Source organism: Oncorhynchus keta, chromosome 16 (genome assembly GCF_023373465.1).
Source record: "Oncorhynchus keta strain PuntledgeMale-10-30-2019 chromosome 16, Oket_V2, whole genome shotgun sequence".
Classification (NCBI taxonomy): domain Eukaryota; kingdom Metazoa; phylum Chordata; class Actinopteri; order Salmoniformes; family Salmonidae; genus Oncorhynchus; species Oncorhynchus keta.
The window spans coordinates 7,694,432-7,712,381 of NC_068436.1; the positions used below are offsets into that span (position 1 = coordinate 7,694,432).

The 17,950-nt window shown below is 42.3% G+C and overlaps 1 protein-coding gene across 1 annotated transcript in view; it reads right to left on the reverse strand.

Annotated features, from left to right (window-relative positions):
* Positions 1 to 1,650: 1,650 nt before the first annotated feature.
* The window catches only part of LOC118395441 (large neutral amino acids transporter small subunit 3-like), a 52,045-nt gene continuing 35,745 nt past the window's right edge, over positions 1,651 to 17,950 (reverse strand). The window contains exons 6-15 of the mRNA XM_052464602.1: positions 15,201 to 15,293; positions 14,860 to 14,993; positions 14,529 to 14,683; positions 12,473 to 12,619; positions 12,108 to 12,143; positions 11,801 to 11,912; positions 11,086 to 11,215; positions 5,775 to 5,848; positions 5,353 to 5,476; positions 1,651 to 5,145 (exon numbers count right to left, since the gene is read on the reverse strand). Of these exons, the coding sequence (XP_052320562.1) occupies positions 4,942 to 5,145; positions 5,353 to 5,476; positions 5,775 to 5,848; positions 11,086 to 11,215; positions 11,801 to 11,912; positions 12,108 to 12,143; positions 12,473 to 12,619; positions 14,529 to 14,683; positions 14,860 to 14,993; positions 15,201 to 15,293 (1,209 nt within the window). The 3' untranslated portion in view covers positions 1,651 to 4,941. The remainder of the gene's footprint in view (positions 5,146 to 5,352; positions 5,477 to 5,774; positions 5,849 to 11,085; positions 11,216 to 11,800; positions 11,913 to 12,107; positions 12,144 to 12,472; positions 12,620 to 14,528; positions 14,684 to 14,859; positions 14,994 to 15,200; positions 15,294 to 17,950) is intronic.

Genomic DNA, 17,950 nt, shown 5'->3' on the forward strand with positions numbered 1-17,950 from the left:
ATTTAGTCAGCCATCAATGTGCAAGTTCTTCCACTTAAGATGAGAGGCCTGTACAATTTTGTTTCTGGTGTTCTTTGACAGCTCTTTGGTCTTGGCCACAGTGGAGTTTGGAGTGTGACTGAGGTTGTGGACAGGTGTCTTTTATACTGATAACAAGTTCAAACAGGTGCCATTAATACAGGTAACGAGTGGAGGACAGAGGAGTGTCTTAAAGAAGAAGTTACAGGTCTGTGAGAGCCAGAAATCTTGCTTGTTTGTAGGTGACCAAATACTTATTTTCCACCATAATTTGCAAATAAATTCATAAAAAATCATACAATGTGATTTTTCTGGATTTTTTTTCTCATTTTGTCTGTCATAGTTGAAGAGTACCTATGATAAATTACAGGCCTCATCTTTTTAAGTGGGAGAACTTGCACAATTGGTGGCTGGCTAAATATTTTTTTGCCCCACTGTATAAGTACCTAGGTGTCTGACTAGACTGTAAACTCTCCTTCCAGACTCATATCAAACGTCTCCTATCCAAAATCAAATCTAGATTCGGCTTTCTATTCCACAACAAAGCCTCCTTCACTCACACCGCCAAACTTACCCTAGTAAAACTGACTATCCTACCGATCCTCGACTTTGGCGATGTCATCTACAAAATGGCTTCCAATAGTCTACTCAGCAAACTGGATGCAGTTTATCACAGTGCCATCCGCTTTGTTACTAAAGTAATATAATATAATATAATATATGCCATTTAGCAGACGCTTTTATCCAAAGCGACTTACAGTCATGTGTGCATACATTCTACGCATGGGTGGTCCCGGGAAACGAACCCACTACCCTGGCATTACCCTGGCGTTACAAGCGCCATGCTCTACCAACTGAGCTACCACCCACCACTGCGACCTGTATGCTCTAGTCGGCTGGTCCTCGCTACATATTCGTCGCCAGACCCACTGGCTCCAGGTCATCTACAAGTCCATGCTAGGTAAAGCTCTGTCTTATCTCAGTTCACTGGTCACGATGGCAACACCCACCCGTAGCACGCGCTCCAGCAGGTGTATCTCACTGATCAAAGCCAACACCTCATTTGGCCACCTTTCCTTCCAGTTCTCTGCTGCCTGTGACTGAAACGAATTGCTAAAAAAAAAATCGCTTGAAGTTGGAGACTTTTATCTCCCTCACCAACTTTAAACATCTGCTATCTGAGCAGCTAACCGATCGCTGCAGCTGTACATAGTCCATCGGTAAATAGCTCACCCAATTTACCTACCTCATCCCCGTACTGTTATTTATTTATTTACTTTTCTGCTCTTTTGCACAGCAGTATCTCTACCTGCACATGACCATCTGATCATGTATCACTCCAGTGTTTATCTGCTAAAATTGTAATTATTCGCCTACCTCCTCATGCCTTTTGCACACAATGTATATAGACTCTTTTCTTTTTTTCTGTGTTATTGACTTGTTTATTGTTTACTCCATGTATAACTCTGTGTTGCTGTCTGTTCACACTGCTATGCTTTATCTTGGCCAGGTCGCAGTTGTAAATGAGAACTTGTTCTCAACTAGCCTACCTGGTTAAATAAAGGTGAAATAAAAATAAAATAAAATAAAACCTGGGTCGTGTTCACTATAAACCAATAAAATACAGGCTCGCAAGTTGAAATCTGTTAATTTATTACTTCACAAAGAGAAGCACCCCAAAAACATCAGTGAAATCACTTAAAGAGATTCTCCGGTACTTGTGTATACTTGTTAGCCAGTAGTTCTGAAAGTAATGCTCACTAGCCAAAAGTGGTCCCCGGAAATTGCGTACTACGTCACATATGTGCAGATATGTGCACCACATCATTGCTTGCTCTCTCTCTCGCTCTGCTGTTTGTGCATCTTGCTAACTGTCACTCAAATGGCGAGGGGCTAAAAGCTCATTGGCTGAACCTCGTTGCTAGGGGGCTTTCCCGCGTGGGTGAAATAGTATGGAAAATGGCGCCACACAGCTTCCAGAAAACAGTCGCTTTCAAACTCTGGATTTTGTGGCTAATTGAGGCAAGACAGTAATTATGCATGTATGAACCACACATTGACACATCCAACCCAAAGCGGGCGGTTGAAAAAAAAAACTTATTTGTCATCAAAGTTCCGGAGCATGTCTTTAAATATGACATTTTCTATTCAAAGCCTATTTATAATACATTGTTCTGGATCCTCTTACATTCTCTTCACCACATTGGCCCGTATAATATGATCTTATTATTACAAATGTTATAAGATCAGTGATAATAATGGATGTTCTCACACACAGCGGTGGAAATATGGGAAAGTTGCTGTATTCATAAAGCATCTCAGAGTAGCAGCACTGATCTAGGATCAGGTCCCCTCCCACTGTCCATGTTATCTAATTCATTATGATCTAAAAGGCAAAACAGATCCTAGATCACCACTCCTACTCTCATAGTTGGAGAGCAACTGTGATGTGGATGAACCAAATGTTATTTTTCGGGATGCGCAAATCAAATAAATAGCAAAGCAACTCTCAAGTCTTAAAAAGATGAGAGAACATCCAACAAGCATACGCAGCAAAACTATGGCTTTACATTCTCATAGTGCATTTCAGGCTTCTATAGGTACTACGCATACCCGAGTGCCAGTCTGTTCGTGCGATCATGTCAACTTCATTTCACTTATTGTCATGCCATGTTTGGCTTGACAATGAGCAATGGAGTTGGCAAGAGCACAAACAGATCTGGGACCAGGCTAGCACACAAAAAAATACTTGCTTCCCAGGCACTTACAATAAAGCACACACATTTCATTTATGAATAATTCAATTCATTATTACATGACAGTTATCTTTTAGATTCAAGCGCTACTACATACACACTGTCTCCATCCCAAATGGCACCCCATATCCTATATAGTGTATATAGTGCATTACTTTTGCCCCCATAGGGCTCTGGTCAAAAGTCGTGCACAATATAAGGAATAGGGTGCCATTTTGGATGTTCTGTACCCTAAATAAATAGCCTAGCAGCCACAATGTACCTGCTAAATGAAGCCCTGCTCCAATGAGGTGGTTCTACTGTCGTTGTCATGGGGACAGTGATATCGGGGTTCAGGTGCATCCATCTTACTTCATACAGTACTGCTAGCTAGTAATACAGTTTGTTATATTTGACCTCATACAGTACTGTTAACTGTAAATACTGTTTTATTTGACCTCATGCAGTATTGTTAACTGTAAATAATGTTTTGTTTTTAAACACTGAACACGGTTGGTTGGTCAGATTCAACCAGCTTTTGGAGTTGATTTGAGCAACACATCTGTCTGTGATTTTCTCTCATACTGTTAACTGTAAATACTGTTTAAAATGTCAAGATGGTTGGTTGGTTCTCCAGATTGAATCAGGTTTCGACAAGTACTCTTTCCCACGTTTATACAAATAAATACTTTTCTGTAAAACTAATCTACAACTCTCCGTAAAAGCTCACGTGCAATAGCTGACCTTAAAGGTTTCGGTGACAGGTACCGATTTGGCATTTCTATATAACTATACAGACATTTCACGTTCCAATTTCATGATATGCAACAAGTTCAATAACATGATTCTCTAAAAACAAAGTTCCATCAATATTGTTACAAACTAGGCTGTGCCTGCACAACACCTCATACACCGTACCACTGTCCTGAATTTAGCTATGATTGGCAGAAATGACAACGGCTAATGATGTCATCTCAAAACCTAGGTTGTGTCCCACATGGCACCCAATTTCCTATGTAGTATACTGCCTTTGAACAGGGCCCATATGGTTCTGGTCAAAAGTAGTGCACTATATAGGAAATAGGGTGCCATCTGGGACTCAGCCCACATTTCGGGTGGACACATTGTGATGCACGGAGACATTTCAAATACTAACTCTGGGATGAACACAGGGACATAGCGGTAGTGACCCAGGGTGTGTCCAAACTTTTACCCTATGGGCCCTGGTTAAATGTAGTGCACTATATAGGGTGCCATTTCAGACACAGCCGCAGACTTGACCAAGTGGGCATAGCACTTAGTGGACTTACAATGACAGGTCTGACATGGACATAAAGAAGAGGACACGGGGGAAAGATTTCAGGTGGACATAATGACAGGTCTGACATGGACATAAAGAAGAGGACACAGGGAAAGATTGCAGGTGCAGATTGATAGTAAAAATGATATGGATGTGCAGGCCCCATGGGCTGGTGGTCTAGGCACATGGATTTGGAAACTGAGGTTCCCTTTCTCCACCATTCCCACTTTGTCTCCTCCTAATCTGTATTGTCCACTGGATGTACAGACAAAATAAAGACAAGTATAGATACAGGGAGGGAACCGGGAAAGAACAACAAACACTGTCTGATAAAATATTACTACCAGACTGGCTGCTAGGCCTAAATGAAGGAAGTGACTGTGGTATGGTTGGGTGGGGGCGGTAGTTCAACGTTACACCAGCCAATCTGATGGCGAAAGAGATTCCGTTCCTGTCTACTACAGAATACTGAGAGCTGTGCTTCCGGTTGGTTGAAGGGTGACCTGAAATGGTACTAATAACCTTCATGTCATTTTTGGTCATCGGAAATATTATCGCTTAGTTATTGAATTGCCGAACCTCGATTTCCATTGAGATTTCCATAGTTTTAATTCAAATAAATATGAGTTAAATGTATATTTTAGGATTTCTTTGGCATGTCATACCTAAAACAGTCATGAGTATATTGAGTGTGTATTTTGGTGTCAAATTAAAAACGGATTAAGGGCGACATGGACTCAAGTCCAAACTCCAGTGCACAACATTGTCATCACTGTCCTTGTTGAAAATGACAACCATCAATGTCATCATCATGACGATGGTCTATAATGATATTTTACAATTAACGATGATGATATTTGACTGTTAGTTCGGTCAAGATTCTTAGGCCTAATTGCTGAGATGTCCATTAGTATGGTTTTTGGTATGGCCATTTTCTGATTGCCTTAAGGTTTCTCTCTCTCTTTCTGATTGGTTAGCGGCCTCCCTCTCACGCTTCTCCACCTTCTCTCGCATCAGGTTCCTACGGTGATAGATCAGGTATCCAGGCAACAGGAATCCAGCCAATGAGGCAATGAGCAGGCTCAGGTTGATCTGTCGATTGGAGGATAGAGTTAGTCAGAGAAAGAACGTGTTTGAGACATACTTTTCTAATAAATCTTATTGCCTCAATTTTCTATTTCTGTCCATTCACATGAATCAGTTGTAATTAATTTGCCTTATCTCAGTAGTGTGTATGCTCTCCGTGCGTGTTTGTGTGTGTGTGTGTGTGTGTGTGTGTGTGTGTGTGTGTGGCCTCACCCAGTAGGGGTCTCCTCCCAGGTGTCCCACCATGATGACGAAGAGAGGCTGCTGGAGGAGAGCGAACAGCGCGCTGATCATCGACTGCATCCCCGTCAATGTCCCAAAGTGATTGGACGGATATCTGGATAGGGGCGGGATGTAATGGTTACCTCTCCAATCAAAACTGACTGTACCATACTTAACCGAAACAGACACCTTACCTGTAGCACCAATGTTTTGTTAAGAAAATGCATATTTTAAAGTTTAAAGTCCCTGTGCCTATTCATATGTAACAGTGTTTTCCAAATTGTGTAACAAACCATTCTCAAAACTCTGACACGCACACCTGCGAATCTAACTGAGACGATCATAGCGTGGGTGTAATATGCTGGAAAGCAAAAGTCCAACAAAGTGCTTAGTTGACGTTGTAATGTACTTACACAGCAGCATAGAGTCCTCCAGCACAGGAGTGGACGAAACCTCTGACCATGGTGTGGACGATGAAGGAAATTATCTGGGAGGGAGGAAAAGAGAGAAAAAGGAGAGAGAAAGAGAAAGTAGGGTAGTAGGAAAATAAAAGGATAGGGGGGTGGAGAGGAAGAGAAATAGTTGATTTTATTTGAATTTAAAAAACACAATACGACCACACGTGGATACTGCTGCATTTCAAAATCATCAAGGGTAACACAAACAAGTTCCATTGTGGTCCTCTTGAAAATACATGAAAACTAAATATATATACCCCAAAAAATACATAATCTCATCAACCGAGAGAAGACAGTAAAAGGAATCAAATAGACCAATAACATTCATTTATACTATTATACTTTCTCTTAGCCTGTTCTGTTTTAAAGCATTAACATTTTCTTAAGGTTTGGCGTTAAAACTCCAAAGTGCAGGGATGGGTTTTATTTGGTTACAGCAAACCATAGATAGTTAGATTGTTTTTAAGAACCTGTAGCCGTATTCATTCCGTCAACAGAAATAGTGACTAAAATAAATCACCTATTTTTCAGTGACACTATAACTGACCAAATAGACCCAGAAAAAAACTATAAGTTTATAAAAGGCTAATTGATCATTAGAAAACCTTTTTGCAATTATGTTAGCACAGCTGAAAACTTGTCCTGATTAAAGTAGCAATACAACTGGCCTTCTTTAGACTAGTTTAGTATCTGGAGCATCAGCATTTGTGGGTACCCGCAAACACCAGTCTCAGCGTCAACAGTGAAGAGGCGACTCCGGGATGCTGGCCATCCAGACAGAATTGCAAAGAAAAAGCCATATCTCAGACTGGCAAATAAAAAGACAAGATTAAGATGGGCAAAAAAACAGACACTGGACAGAGGAACTCTGCCTAGACGGACAGCATCGTGGAGTTGCCTCTTCACTGTTGATGTTGAAACGGGTACTATTTAATGAAGCTGCCACTTGAGTACTTGTGAGGCATCTGACGCTCGTCGGATGTGGCAAGGCTTGCAAACTTTACAGACTACAAAGGAAAGCACAGCCGACAGCTGCCCAGTGACACAAGCCTGCCAGATGAGCTAAATTACTTCTATGTTCGCTTCGAGGCAAGTAACACTGAAACATGCATAACAGCATCAGCTGTTCCGGACGACTGTGTGATCACGCTCTCCACAGCCGATCTGAGTAAGACCTTTAAACAGGTCAACATTCACAAGGCCGCAGGGCCAGGCGGATTAGCAGGACGTGTACTCCGAGCATGCACTGACCAACTGGCAAGTGTCTTCACTGACATTTTCAACCTTCCTGTCTGATTCTGTAATACCAACATGTTTGAAGCAGACCATCATAGTCCCTGTGCCCAAGAACACTAAGGTAACCTGCCTAAATGACTACCGACCCCTAGCACTCACGTCTGTAGGCATGAAGTGCTTTGAAAGGCCGGTCATGGGTCATATCAACACCATTATCCAAGAAACACTAGACCCACTACAATTTCCATACCGCCCTAACAGATCCACAGATGATGCAATCTCTATTGCCCTCCACACTGCCCTTTCCCACCTGGACAAAAGGATCCCCTATGTGAGAATGCTATTTATTAACTACAGCTCAGTGTTCAACACCATAGTTCCCTCAAAGCTCATCACTAAGCTAAGGACCTTGGGACTAAACCCCTCCCTCTGTAACTGGATCCTGGACTTCCTGACGGGCTTCTCCCAGGTGGTAAGGGTAGGTAACAACAAATCTGCCATGCTGATCCTCAACACAGGGGACCCTCAGGGGTGTGTGCTCAGTCCCCTCCTGTACTCCCTGTTCACTCATGACTGCGAGGCTAGGCACAACTCCAACACCATCATTAAGTTGTGCTGATGAGAACAGTGGTAGGCCTGATCACAGACGAGACAGCCTATAATCAAATAAAATTATATTTGTCACATACACATGGTTAGCAGATGTTAATGCGAGTGTAGCGAAATGCTTGTGCTTCTAGTTCCGACAATGCAGTAATAACCAACGAGTAATCTAACCTAACAGTTTCACAACAACTACCTTATACACACAAGTGTAAAGTGATGAAGAATATGTACATAAAGATACATGAATGAGTGATGGTACAGAACGGCATAGGCAAGATGCAGTAGATGGTATCGAGTACAGTATATACATGAGATGAGTAATGTAGGGTATGTAAACATATAAAAGTGCCATTGTTTAAAGTGGCTAGTGATACATGTATTACATAAAGATGGCAAGATGCAGTAGGTGGTATAGAGTACAGTATATACATATGAGATGAGTAATGTAGGGTATGTAAACATTATATTAAGTGTTTAAAGTGGCTAGTGATACAGGTCAGAGACCTGGCCATGTGGTGCCAGGACAACAACCTCTCCCTCAACTTGATCAAGACAAAGGAGATGATTGTGGATTACAGGAAAAGGAGGACCGAGCATGTCTGCATGCTCATTGACAGGGCTGTAGTGGAGCAAGTTCAGAACTTTAAGTTCCTTGGTGTCCACATCACCAACAAACTAACATGGTCCAAGCACACCAAGACAGTCGTGAAGAGGGCACAACAAAACCTATTCCCCCTTAGGAGACTGAAAAGATTTGGCATGGGTCCTCAGATCCTCAAAAGCTTCTACAGCTGCACCATCGAGAGCATCACTGCCGGGCCTTCGACCGCAAGCCATGCAGAACCTCTATACCAGGCGGTGTCAGAGGAAGGCCCTAGTCATAGACTGTTCTCTCTGCTACCGCACGGCAAGCGATACCGGGGCGCCAGGTCTAGGTGCAAGAGGCTTCTAAACAGCTTCTACCCCCAAGCCATGAAACTCCTCAACATCTAATCAAATGGCTACCCAGACTATTTGCACCTCAATTCTGACTCAAAGTTTAGTGACTCGACTACATCACTGGATACTGAAGTATCAAAAGTAAATGTAATTCCTAAAATGTACTTAAATATCAAAAAGTAAAAGTATGAATAATTTCAAATTCCTTATATACGCAAACAAGACCACCAACATTTTCTTATTTTTTTCATCAAGGCAAAGGGTGGCTATTTGAAGATTTTCTCAAATATAAAATATGATTTCATTTGTTTAACACTTTTTTGGTTACTACATGATTCCATGTGTGTTATTTCATAGTTTTGGTGGTCTCCGCTATTATTCTACAATGTAGAAAATAGTAAAAATATAAGAAAAACCCTTGAATGAGTAGGTGTTGTAGTGGAGAAGGTGGAAAGTTTAATTCCTCGGTGTACACATCACGGACAAACTGAAATGGTCCACCCACACAGACAGCGTGGTGAAGAAGGCGCAACAGCACCTCTTCAACCTCAGGAGGCTGAAGAAATTTGGCTTGTCATCTAAAACACTCACAAACTTTTACAGATGCACAATCGAGAGCATCCTGTCGGGCTGTATCACCACCTGGTACGGCAATTTCACTACCCTCAACCGCAAGGCTCTCAAGAGGGTAGTGCGGTCTGCACAATGCATCACCGGCACAAACTACCTGCCCTCCAGGACACCTACAGCACCCGATGTCACAGGAAGGCCAAAAAGATCATCAAGGATAACAACTACCTGAGCCACTGCCTGTTCATCCCATTATCATTGTAACGGTCTTCTTGCTCCTCTAATGAGGAGTAGTAGGAAGGATCGGAGGACCAATGCGCAGCGTGGTAAGTGTTCATGATACTTTTAATAGAACACAGAAAAATACTAAATAACAACATGAAATAACAAAACCCGAAACAGTTCCGTGTGGAACAAACAGACAGAAAATAATCACCCACAAATCAAGGGTGAAAACAGGCTGCCTAAGTATGGTTCTCAATCAGGGATAACGATTGACAGCTGCCTCTGATTGAGAACCATACCAGGCCAAACACAGAAATACCAACTCATAGAAAAATAAACATAGACAACCCACCCAACTCACGCCCTGACCATACTAAAACAAAGACATAACAAAAAAAACTAAGGTCAGAACGCGACAATCATCCAGAAGGCGAGGTCAGTACAGGTGCATCAAAGCTGGGACCGAGAGACTGAAAAACAGCTTCTATCTCAAGGCCATCAGACTGTTAAACAGCCATCACTAACATAGAGAGGCTGCTGCCAACATACAGACTCAAATCTCTGGCCACTTAAATAAATGAACTTAATAAAGGTATCACTGGTCACTTTAAATAATACCACTTTAATAATGTTTACATATCCTACATTACTCATCTCATATGGATATACTGTATTCTATACCATCTTGCCTATGCCGCGCGCCATCGCTCATCCATATATATATATATATATGTACATATTCTATTCATCTCTTTACATTTGTGTGTTATAAGGTAGTTGTTGTGAACTTGTTAGATTACTTGTTAGATATTACTACATAGTCGGAATTAGAAACACAAGCATTTCGCTACACTTGCATTAATATCTGCTAACCATGTGTATGTGACCAATCGAATTTGATTTGCTGTCTCTTTTATAACTAATGATTAATAATAGTTAAAGCTCAGAAACCAAACCTATCAATAGGACAAGGCTATGTATGTGTGTGCACATGGAAGTAAGTGACTTATGTCTACTACAGGTTAAAGAGGCGATACAAATGTGATGTGACTAAAATGAAAGGTCATTTAGTTGACTAAAATGAAAGGTCACTTAGTTGACTAAAATGAAAGGTCATTTAGTTGACTAAAATGAAAGGTCATTTAGTTGACTAAAATGAAAGGTCATTTAGTTGACTAAAATGAAAGGTCATTTAGTTGACTAAAATGAAAGGTCATTTAGTTGACTAAAATGAAAGGTCATTTAGTTGACTAAAATGACGCACCGTTTTCAGCATTTCGACTATAACTAGACTAAATCATTATTCAACTGACAAGTGTGATTAAGACTCAAATATATTCTTGTAAAAATGCTAAAATGAACACTGACATGTAGCCAGGGTTCTTGTCACAAGGCGAGTTATCAGCATTTTATGTTTATTTACCTGTACAGGGGTCAGTAGGGAGGCATGGTCATGTGACTGTGTTCCTACCTGTATTGGGCCATGTTCAGTAGGGAAATGTTGCGCAACGTTGCAGATCAAAATATCACAAATAGAGCTGACGTGATTCCTTTTTTAACATTTCAGAGAGAGGCTAGTTTGTCTATATAATATATTCCTGTCGTAACGTTCCACAACGCTGTGTCCTGCTGAGCGCACCCCAGGTGAGGTGTGTGAGGTAGGGGTAGGGTCATGTGGCTGTCTTCTTACCTGTACAGGCAGGTTGTCTAGCATCTGGATGACTCCGAAGATGACCAGTAGAACGTTGGTGATGATGAAAGCGCGGATGGCATTGGTCAGTTTCTGGATCTTCCTGTCTCTCTTCGGGGGTTCAAGTTGGCTGGAGAGAAGAGGTCAGGGATAAATTAAATAAAAAAGCATCAGGAAAATACCAAAGGGTTGTGTTTGTTAGGGAACGCTACAGAAAACATGTTAAAAAATGTTTGCAATGGAATTATTATTTTTTTTACTCCGTTTTCTTTAGTTAATGTCTAATGAACACAACCCTGCTCTCTCTCAGCATGTCATGCTTGGTCTCCTCTGAATTATTTCTCCCTTAAAGAAATCTGAGTGACCAATATTTGTGAAACGCTGTCCATCTCTCCATAGGGATGAACAGCTTATGTCGCCAGCTAGTGGTGATTTTGTATTAATGCATCCCAGGCACCAATAGACACATACAAGGACATGCAGTTTACTAGGGGGAGCAGGAATGACTAGGTGAATGTGTTTAAAATACCTCGGGCCCAGATATTTTCTTAGTGGGCTGTAAGTGTAAACACTGTCCAATCAGCATGATGGATGAGATTGAGTGGTTTATAACTGAAGTTCCTATGTTCTCTCTCTCTCTCTTGGTTCCGTTCTCTCTCTGTTTCACTCTCACTCCCTCTCTGTCACACACACACGTGCATGCACACACGCACACCTCTGGTCTACGTCGCACTCCTTCATCCTCCAGTCCATGATGTAGCCAATCAGAGGACAGGTGAGGAGGCAGAGCAGCTGCAGGGAGCCAAACACTGACGAGTAGAAACCCACTGTGGAGAGGAGACCCACAGTCAGAAAACACACACACACACACACGTACGTAGTCACTAAACAGTACAACACACACAGGCCCTCTCGCTCTCTCTCACAAACCCGAACGCACGCACGCACGCACACATTCACAAACACACAACTCTCTCCACACACACAATGGAATGTTCCAATGGAATGTCTCATTCTCTCACCTTGTGTCTCTGCCTCCATCAATAGATCCTTAGAGGCTGAAAACAGAAAACACACAGAAAGTCACGGAAGTCCCAAATTCCCACCCACTGACATCATAACAAATCACAGATGCCATTCTCCTACAACTGTGACCATTCAGTGCCACAGATATTCAAGTCCATTTTTTTTTTTACAGCGCATTTCACGTCTCAATATACTTTACAACAACAAAAAAGATGAAGATATGTGGCAGACTGACCTCTGCGCTCACATTTTGGGTCACGTCACTTAATAATGGGAAACAAAAGGTGAGCCATGAGCAAATCAGTCTTGCTAATGTGACAGTGCCCACATCTTAAAACCGTTACAAGTGATTGGTCCTTACGGTGTGGGTCTCCGTGGGTAACCAGGAATTCCAGCATCCTGTTCATGGCGCCCATAAAGAAGATGATGCGCAGCTGGGTCATTGCCATGGTGATGAGACTCCACAGGAAGATGGGCGAGCAGACTGAACTACGAAACGGAGGGCCACCTGTCAGGGGAAAGAAGGGGCGGTGGTAAGAATTAAACATGAGATAATGATACTTGGGTAAGTTTCTTTGTCAATTTGTTAACACATATGTATTAAAAAGTTGAACAGAGATTTTATAGTAGGGTTGAGCTCAATATCGTCCATTGATTCTGGTTGGTGAGTGAAGCCCTGGAAGACCAGCTCTGACCGGTTCTGACCAGTTCCATTTAACTGTATCCGGTTCTAAGCAGTTACAGTGCCTTGCGAAAGTATTCGGCCCCCTTGAACTTTGCGACCTTTTGCCACATTTCAGGCTTCAAACATAAAGATTTAAAACTGTATTTTTTTGTGAAGAATCAACAACAAGTGGGACACAATCATGAAGTGGAATGACATTTATTGGATATTTCAAACTTTTTTTAACAAATCAAAAACTGAAAAATTGGGCGTGCAAAATTATTCAGTCCCCTTAAGTTAATACTTTGTTGCGCCACCTTTTGCTGCGATTACAGCTGTAAGTCGCTTGGGGTATGTCTCTATCAGTTTTGCACATCGAGAGACTGAAATGTTTTCCCATTCCTCCTTGCAAAACAGCTCGAGCTCAGTGAGGTTGGATGGAGAGCATTTGTGAACAGCAGTTTTCAGTTCTTTCCACAGATTCTCGATTGGATTCAGGTCTGGACTTTGACTTGGCCATTCTAACACCTGGATATGTTTATTTTTGAACCATTCCATTGTAGATTTTGCTTTATGTTTTGGATCATTGTCTTGTTGGAAGACAAATCTCCGTCCCAGTCTCAGGTCTTTTGCAGACTCCATCAGGTTTTCTTCCAGAATAGTCCTGTATTTGGCTCCATCCATCTTCCCATCAATTTTAACCATCTTCCCTGTCCCTGCTGAAGAAAAGCAGGCCCAAACAGTGGGGATGGTGTGTTCAGGGTGATGAGCTGTGTTGCTTTTACGCCAAACATAACGTTTTGCATTGTTGCCAAAAAGTTCAATTTTGGTTTCATCTGACCAGAGCACCTTCTTCCACATGTTTGGTGTGTCTCCCAGGTGGCTTGTGGCAAACTTTAAACAACACTTTTTATGGATATCTTTAAGAAATGGCTTTCTTCTTGCCACTCTTCCATAAAGGCCAGATTTGTGCAATATATGACTGATTGTTGTCCTATGGACAGAGTCTCCCACCTCAGCTGTAGATCTCTGCAGTTAATCCAGAGTGATCATGGGCCTCTTGGCTGCATCTCTGATCAGTCTTCTCCTTGTATGAGCTGAAAGTTTAGAGGGACGGCCAGGTCTTGGTAGATTTGCAGTGGTCTGATACTCCTTCCATTTCAATATTATCGCTTGCACAGTGCTCCTTGGGATGTTTAAAGCTTGGGAAATATTTTTGTATGCAAATCCGGCAATAAACTTCTTCACAACAGTATCTCGGACCTGCCTGGTGTGTTCCTTGTTCTTCATGATGCTCTCTGCGCTTTTAATGGACCTCTGAGACTATCACAGTGCAGGTGCATTTATACAGAGACTTGATTACACACAGGTGGATTGTATTTATCATCATTAGTCATTTAGGTCAACATTGGATCATTCAGAGATCCTCATTGAACTTCTGGAGAGAGTTTGCTGCACTGAAAGTAAAGGGGCTGAATAATTTTGCACGCCCAATTTTTCAGTTTTTGATTTGTTAAAAAAGTTTGAAATATCCAATAAATGTCGTTCCACTTCATGATTGTGTCCCACTTGTTGTTGATTCTTCACAAAAAAATACAGTTTTATAACTTTATGTTTGAAGCCTGAAATGTGGCAAAAGGTCGCAAAGTTCAAGGGGGCCAAATACTTTCGCAAGCCACTGTATGTCTAGTTCTGACTGGTTCTCTAACAAGCTCAATCTGGTTCTAACCGTTTTTGTTGTGCTATTCCTCACCCTGTGTCTGCTCTCCAGGTGGGAGGTGCTCTGACGAGGGATCTGCCTCCTGCTGCTTCGGCGCCATCTTCTCTCCCAACGTGGTCACATGACTGTAGAATCTGTCCCCCGTCACCTTGTCATCCATCACCGTGCCACTCAGCTTCACCTCCTTGCTGAGGGAGCAAGGAGAGAGAGAAGGGGAAGGAAGTGAAGTGAAGTGAAATGAGTGAGGAATTGGAGCAAACCTCCCTCTGTAATTCAATGATTTGGGTCACTGTAACAGTCTATAACATTAGAGTTACGTCATGTAATGTTGTGTTATTATAGTAACGTTGTCATGGATACTGACGTGTAGCTGATCTCCTCGGGTGCGGGGAAAGCCTCCATCGGCCAATTAAGGAAGCAGTTGAGGAAGACGAGACCGGCTAGCCCCGACCACACCCACATGATCACCCTGAAGGACACACCTAGATCATAGATCAACTGGAGAGAAGAAACAGAGGGAGGGAGAGAGTGAAGTACGGGAAAGAGTTTAGCAAATTGAACTATAATATATCACAATATCAAATAAAGCCGTCAAGTAAGGCCTTTCTGTGAAACATCAATCAATCAGCATTTGTCACAAGGTGCTTTACCGTAACAAACACTGACCTAAACTCCCAGAGGGAACTGAGGAGTAAACTCTCCTACCTTGACTCCAGGGAATGTGACGGCGGAAGAGGCGTAGGAGCCGATCATTAGAGACAGGATGGTGGAGCGCACGTTCCCAAACATGTTGGGTAACTAGGAGACAGAGAGAAGGAGAGAGAGACGAGAGGGAGAGAGAAGAGAGGTAGAGAGAGAAGGGAAGTAGAGATAAGAGATGAGAGGTGGAGAGAGAAGAGAGAGAGAAACAGAAAGATCACAGGTGAGTACAGTGCCTTCAGAATGTATTCATAACCCTTGACTTATTCCACATTTTTTTGTGTTCAAAATAGATTAATTAGATGTTTCTTTTCCTCACCCATCTACACACATTTCCCCATAATGACAAAGTGAAAACATGTTTTTAGAACATTTTTCAAACTGATTGAAAATGAAACACAGAAATATCAAATGTACATACAGTGGGGAGTATTTGATACACCTGACGATTTTGCAGGTTTTCCTACTTAGAGGTCTGTAATTTTTATCATAGGTACGTACACTTCAACTATGAAAGACGGAATCTAAAACAAAAATCCAGAAAGTCACATTGTATGATTTTTAAGTAACACATTTGCATTTTATTGCATGACATAAGTATTTGATACATAAGAAAAGCAGAACTTAATATTTGGTACAGAAACCTTTGTCTGCAATTACAGAGATCATACGTTTCCTGTAGTTCTTGACCAGGTTTGTACACACTGCAGCAGGATTTTGGCCCACTCCTCCATACAGACCTTCTCCAGATCCTTCAGGTTTCGGGGCTGTCGCTGGGCAATATAGCCTTTCAGCTCCCTCCAAAGATGTTCTATTTGGTTCAGGTCTGGAGACTGGCTAGGCCACTCCGGGACATTGAGATGCTTCTTACGGAGCAACTCCTTAGTTGCCCTGGCTGTGTGTTTCGGGTCGTTGTCATGCTGGAAGACCCAGCCACGACCCATCTTCAATGATCTTACTGAGGGAAGGAGGTTGTTGGCCAAGATCTCGCGATACATGGCCCCATTCATCCTCCCCTCAATACGGTGCAGTCGTCCTGTCCCCTTTGCAGAAAAGCATCCCCAAAGAATGATGTTTCCACCTCCGTGCTTCACGGTTGGGATGGTGTTCTTGGGGTTGTACTCATTCTTCTTCTTCCTTCAAACATGGTGAGTGGAGTTTAGACCAAATAGCTCTATTTTTGTCTCATCAGACCACATGACATTCTCCCATTCCTCCTCTGGATCATCCAGATGGTCATTGGCAAACTTCAGATGGGCCTGGACATGCGCTGGCTTGAGCAGGGGGACCTTGCGTGCGCTGCAGGATTTTAGTCCATGATGGCGTAGTGTGTTACTAATGGTTTTCATTGAGACTGTGGTCCCAGCTCTCTTCAGGTCATTGACCAGGTCCTGCCGTGTAATTCTGGGCTGATCCCTCACTTTCCTCATGATCATTGATGACCCACGAGGTGAGATCTTGCATGGAGCCCCAGAACGAGGGTGATTGACCGTCATCTTGAACTTCTTCCATTTTCTAATAATTGCACCAACAGTTGTTGCCTTCTCACCAAGCTGCTTGGCTATTGTCCTGTAGCCCATCCCAGCCTTGTGCAGGTCTACAATATTATCGCTGATGTCCTTACACAGGATGCATGCTTACATGCTTTGTAAGTAGGAAAACCTGCAAATCGGCAGTGTATCAAATACTTGTTCTCCCCACTGTATCTATTCACAACCCTGAGTCAATTCTTTGTAGAAGTACATTTGGCAGTGATTACAGCTGTGAGGCTATTTGGGTAACACCTGGATTGTACAATATTTGCCCATTTATATATTTTTTGTAATTATTCAAGCTCTGTCAAGTTGATTGTTCAAATCTATCACAGTGCAGGTGCATTTATACGGAGACTTGATTACACACAAGTGGATTGTATTTATCATCATTAGTCATTTAGGACAACATGGGATCATTCAGAGATCCTCACTGAACTTCTGGAGAGAGTTTGCTGCACTGAAAGTAAAGGGGCTGAATAATTTTGCACGCCCAATTTTTCAGTTTTTGATTTGTTAAAAAAGTTTGAAATATCCAATAAATGTCATTCCACTTCATGATTGTGTCCCATTTGTTGTTGAATCTTCACAAAAAAATACAGTTTTATATCTTTATGTTTGATGCCTGAAATGTGGCAAAAGGTCGCAAAGTTCAAGGGGGCCGAATACTTTCGCACGGCACTGTACCTCAGCTTTCTTGGGAACAGGAACAATGGTGGCCCTCTTGAAGCATGTGGGAACAGCAGACTGGGATAGGGATTGATTGAATATGTCTGTAAACGCACCAGCCAGCTGGTCTGCGCATGCTCTGAGGACGCGACTAGGGATGCGCTCTGGGCCGGCAGCCCTGTGAGGGTTAACACGTTTAAATGTTTTACTCACATTGGCTGTGGTGAAGGAGAGCCTGCAGGTTTTGGTAGCGGGCCGTGATTGACTGTAGACGCTGCCACGTACCTCTCGTGTCTGAGCCGTTTAATTTCGACTCTACTTTGTCTCTATACTGACACTTAGCTTGTTTGATTGCCTTGTTGATCATAGTCAGACAGACATTTTCATGTCTTTCCATAGATTTCCATGCTGATTTCAGTCAAACTGTAACTAGGCCACTCAGGAACATTCAACGTTGTCTTGGTAAGCAGCTCCAGTGTAGATTTGGCCTTGTGTTTTAGGCTATTATCCTGCTTAAAGGTGAATTAATCTTGTCAATGACTAGCATACCCATAA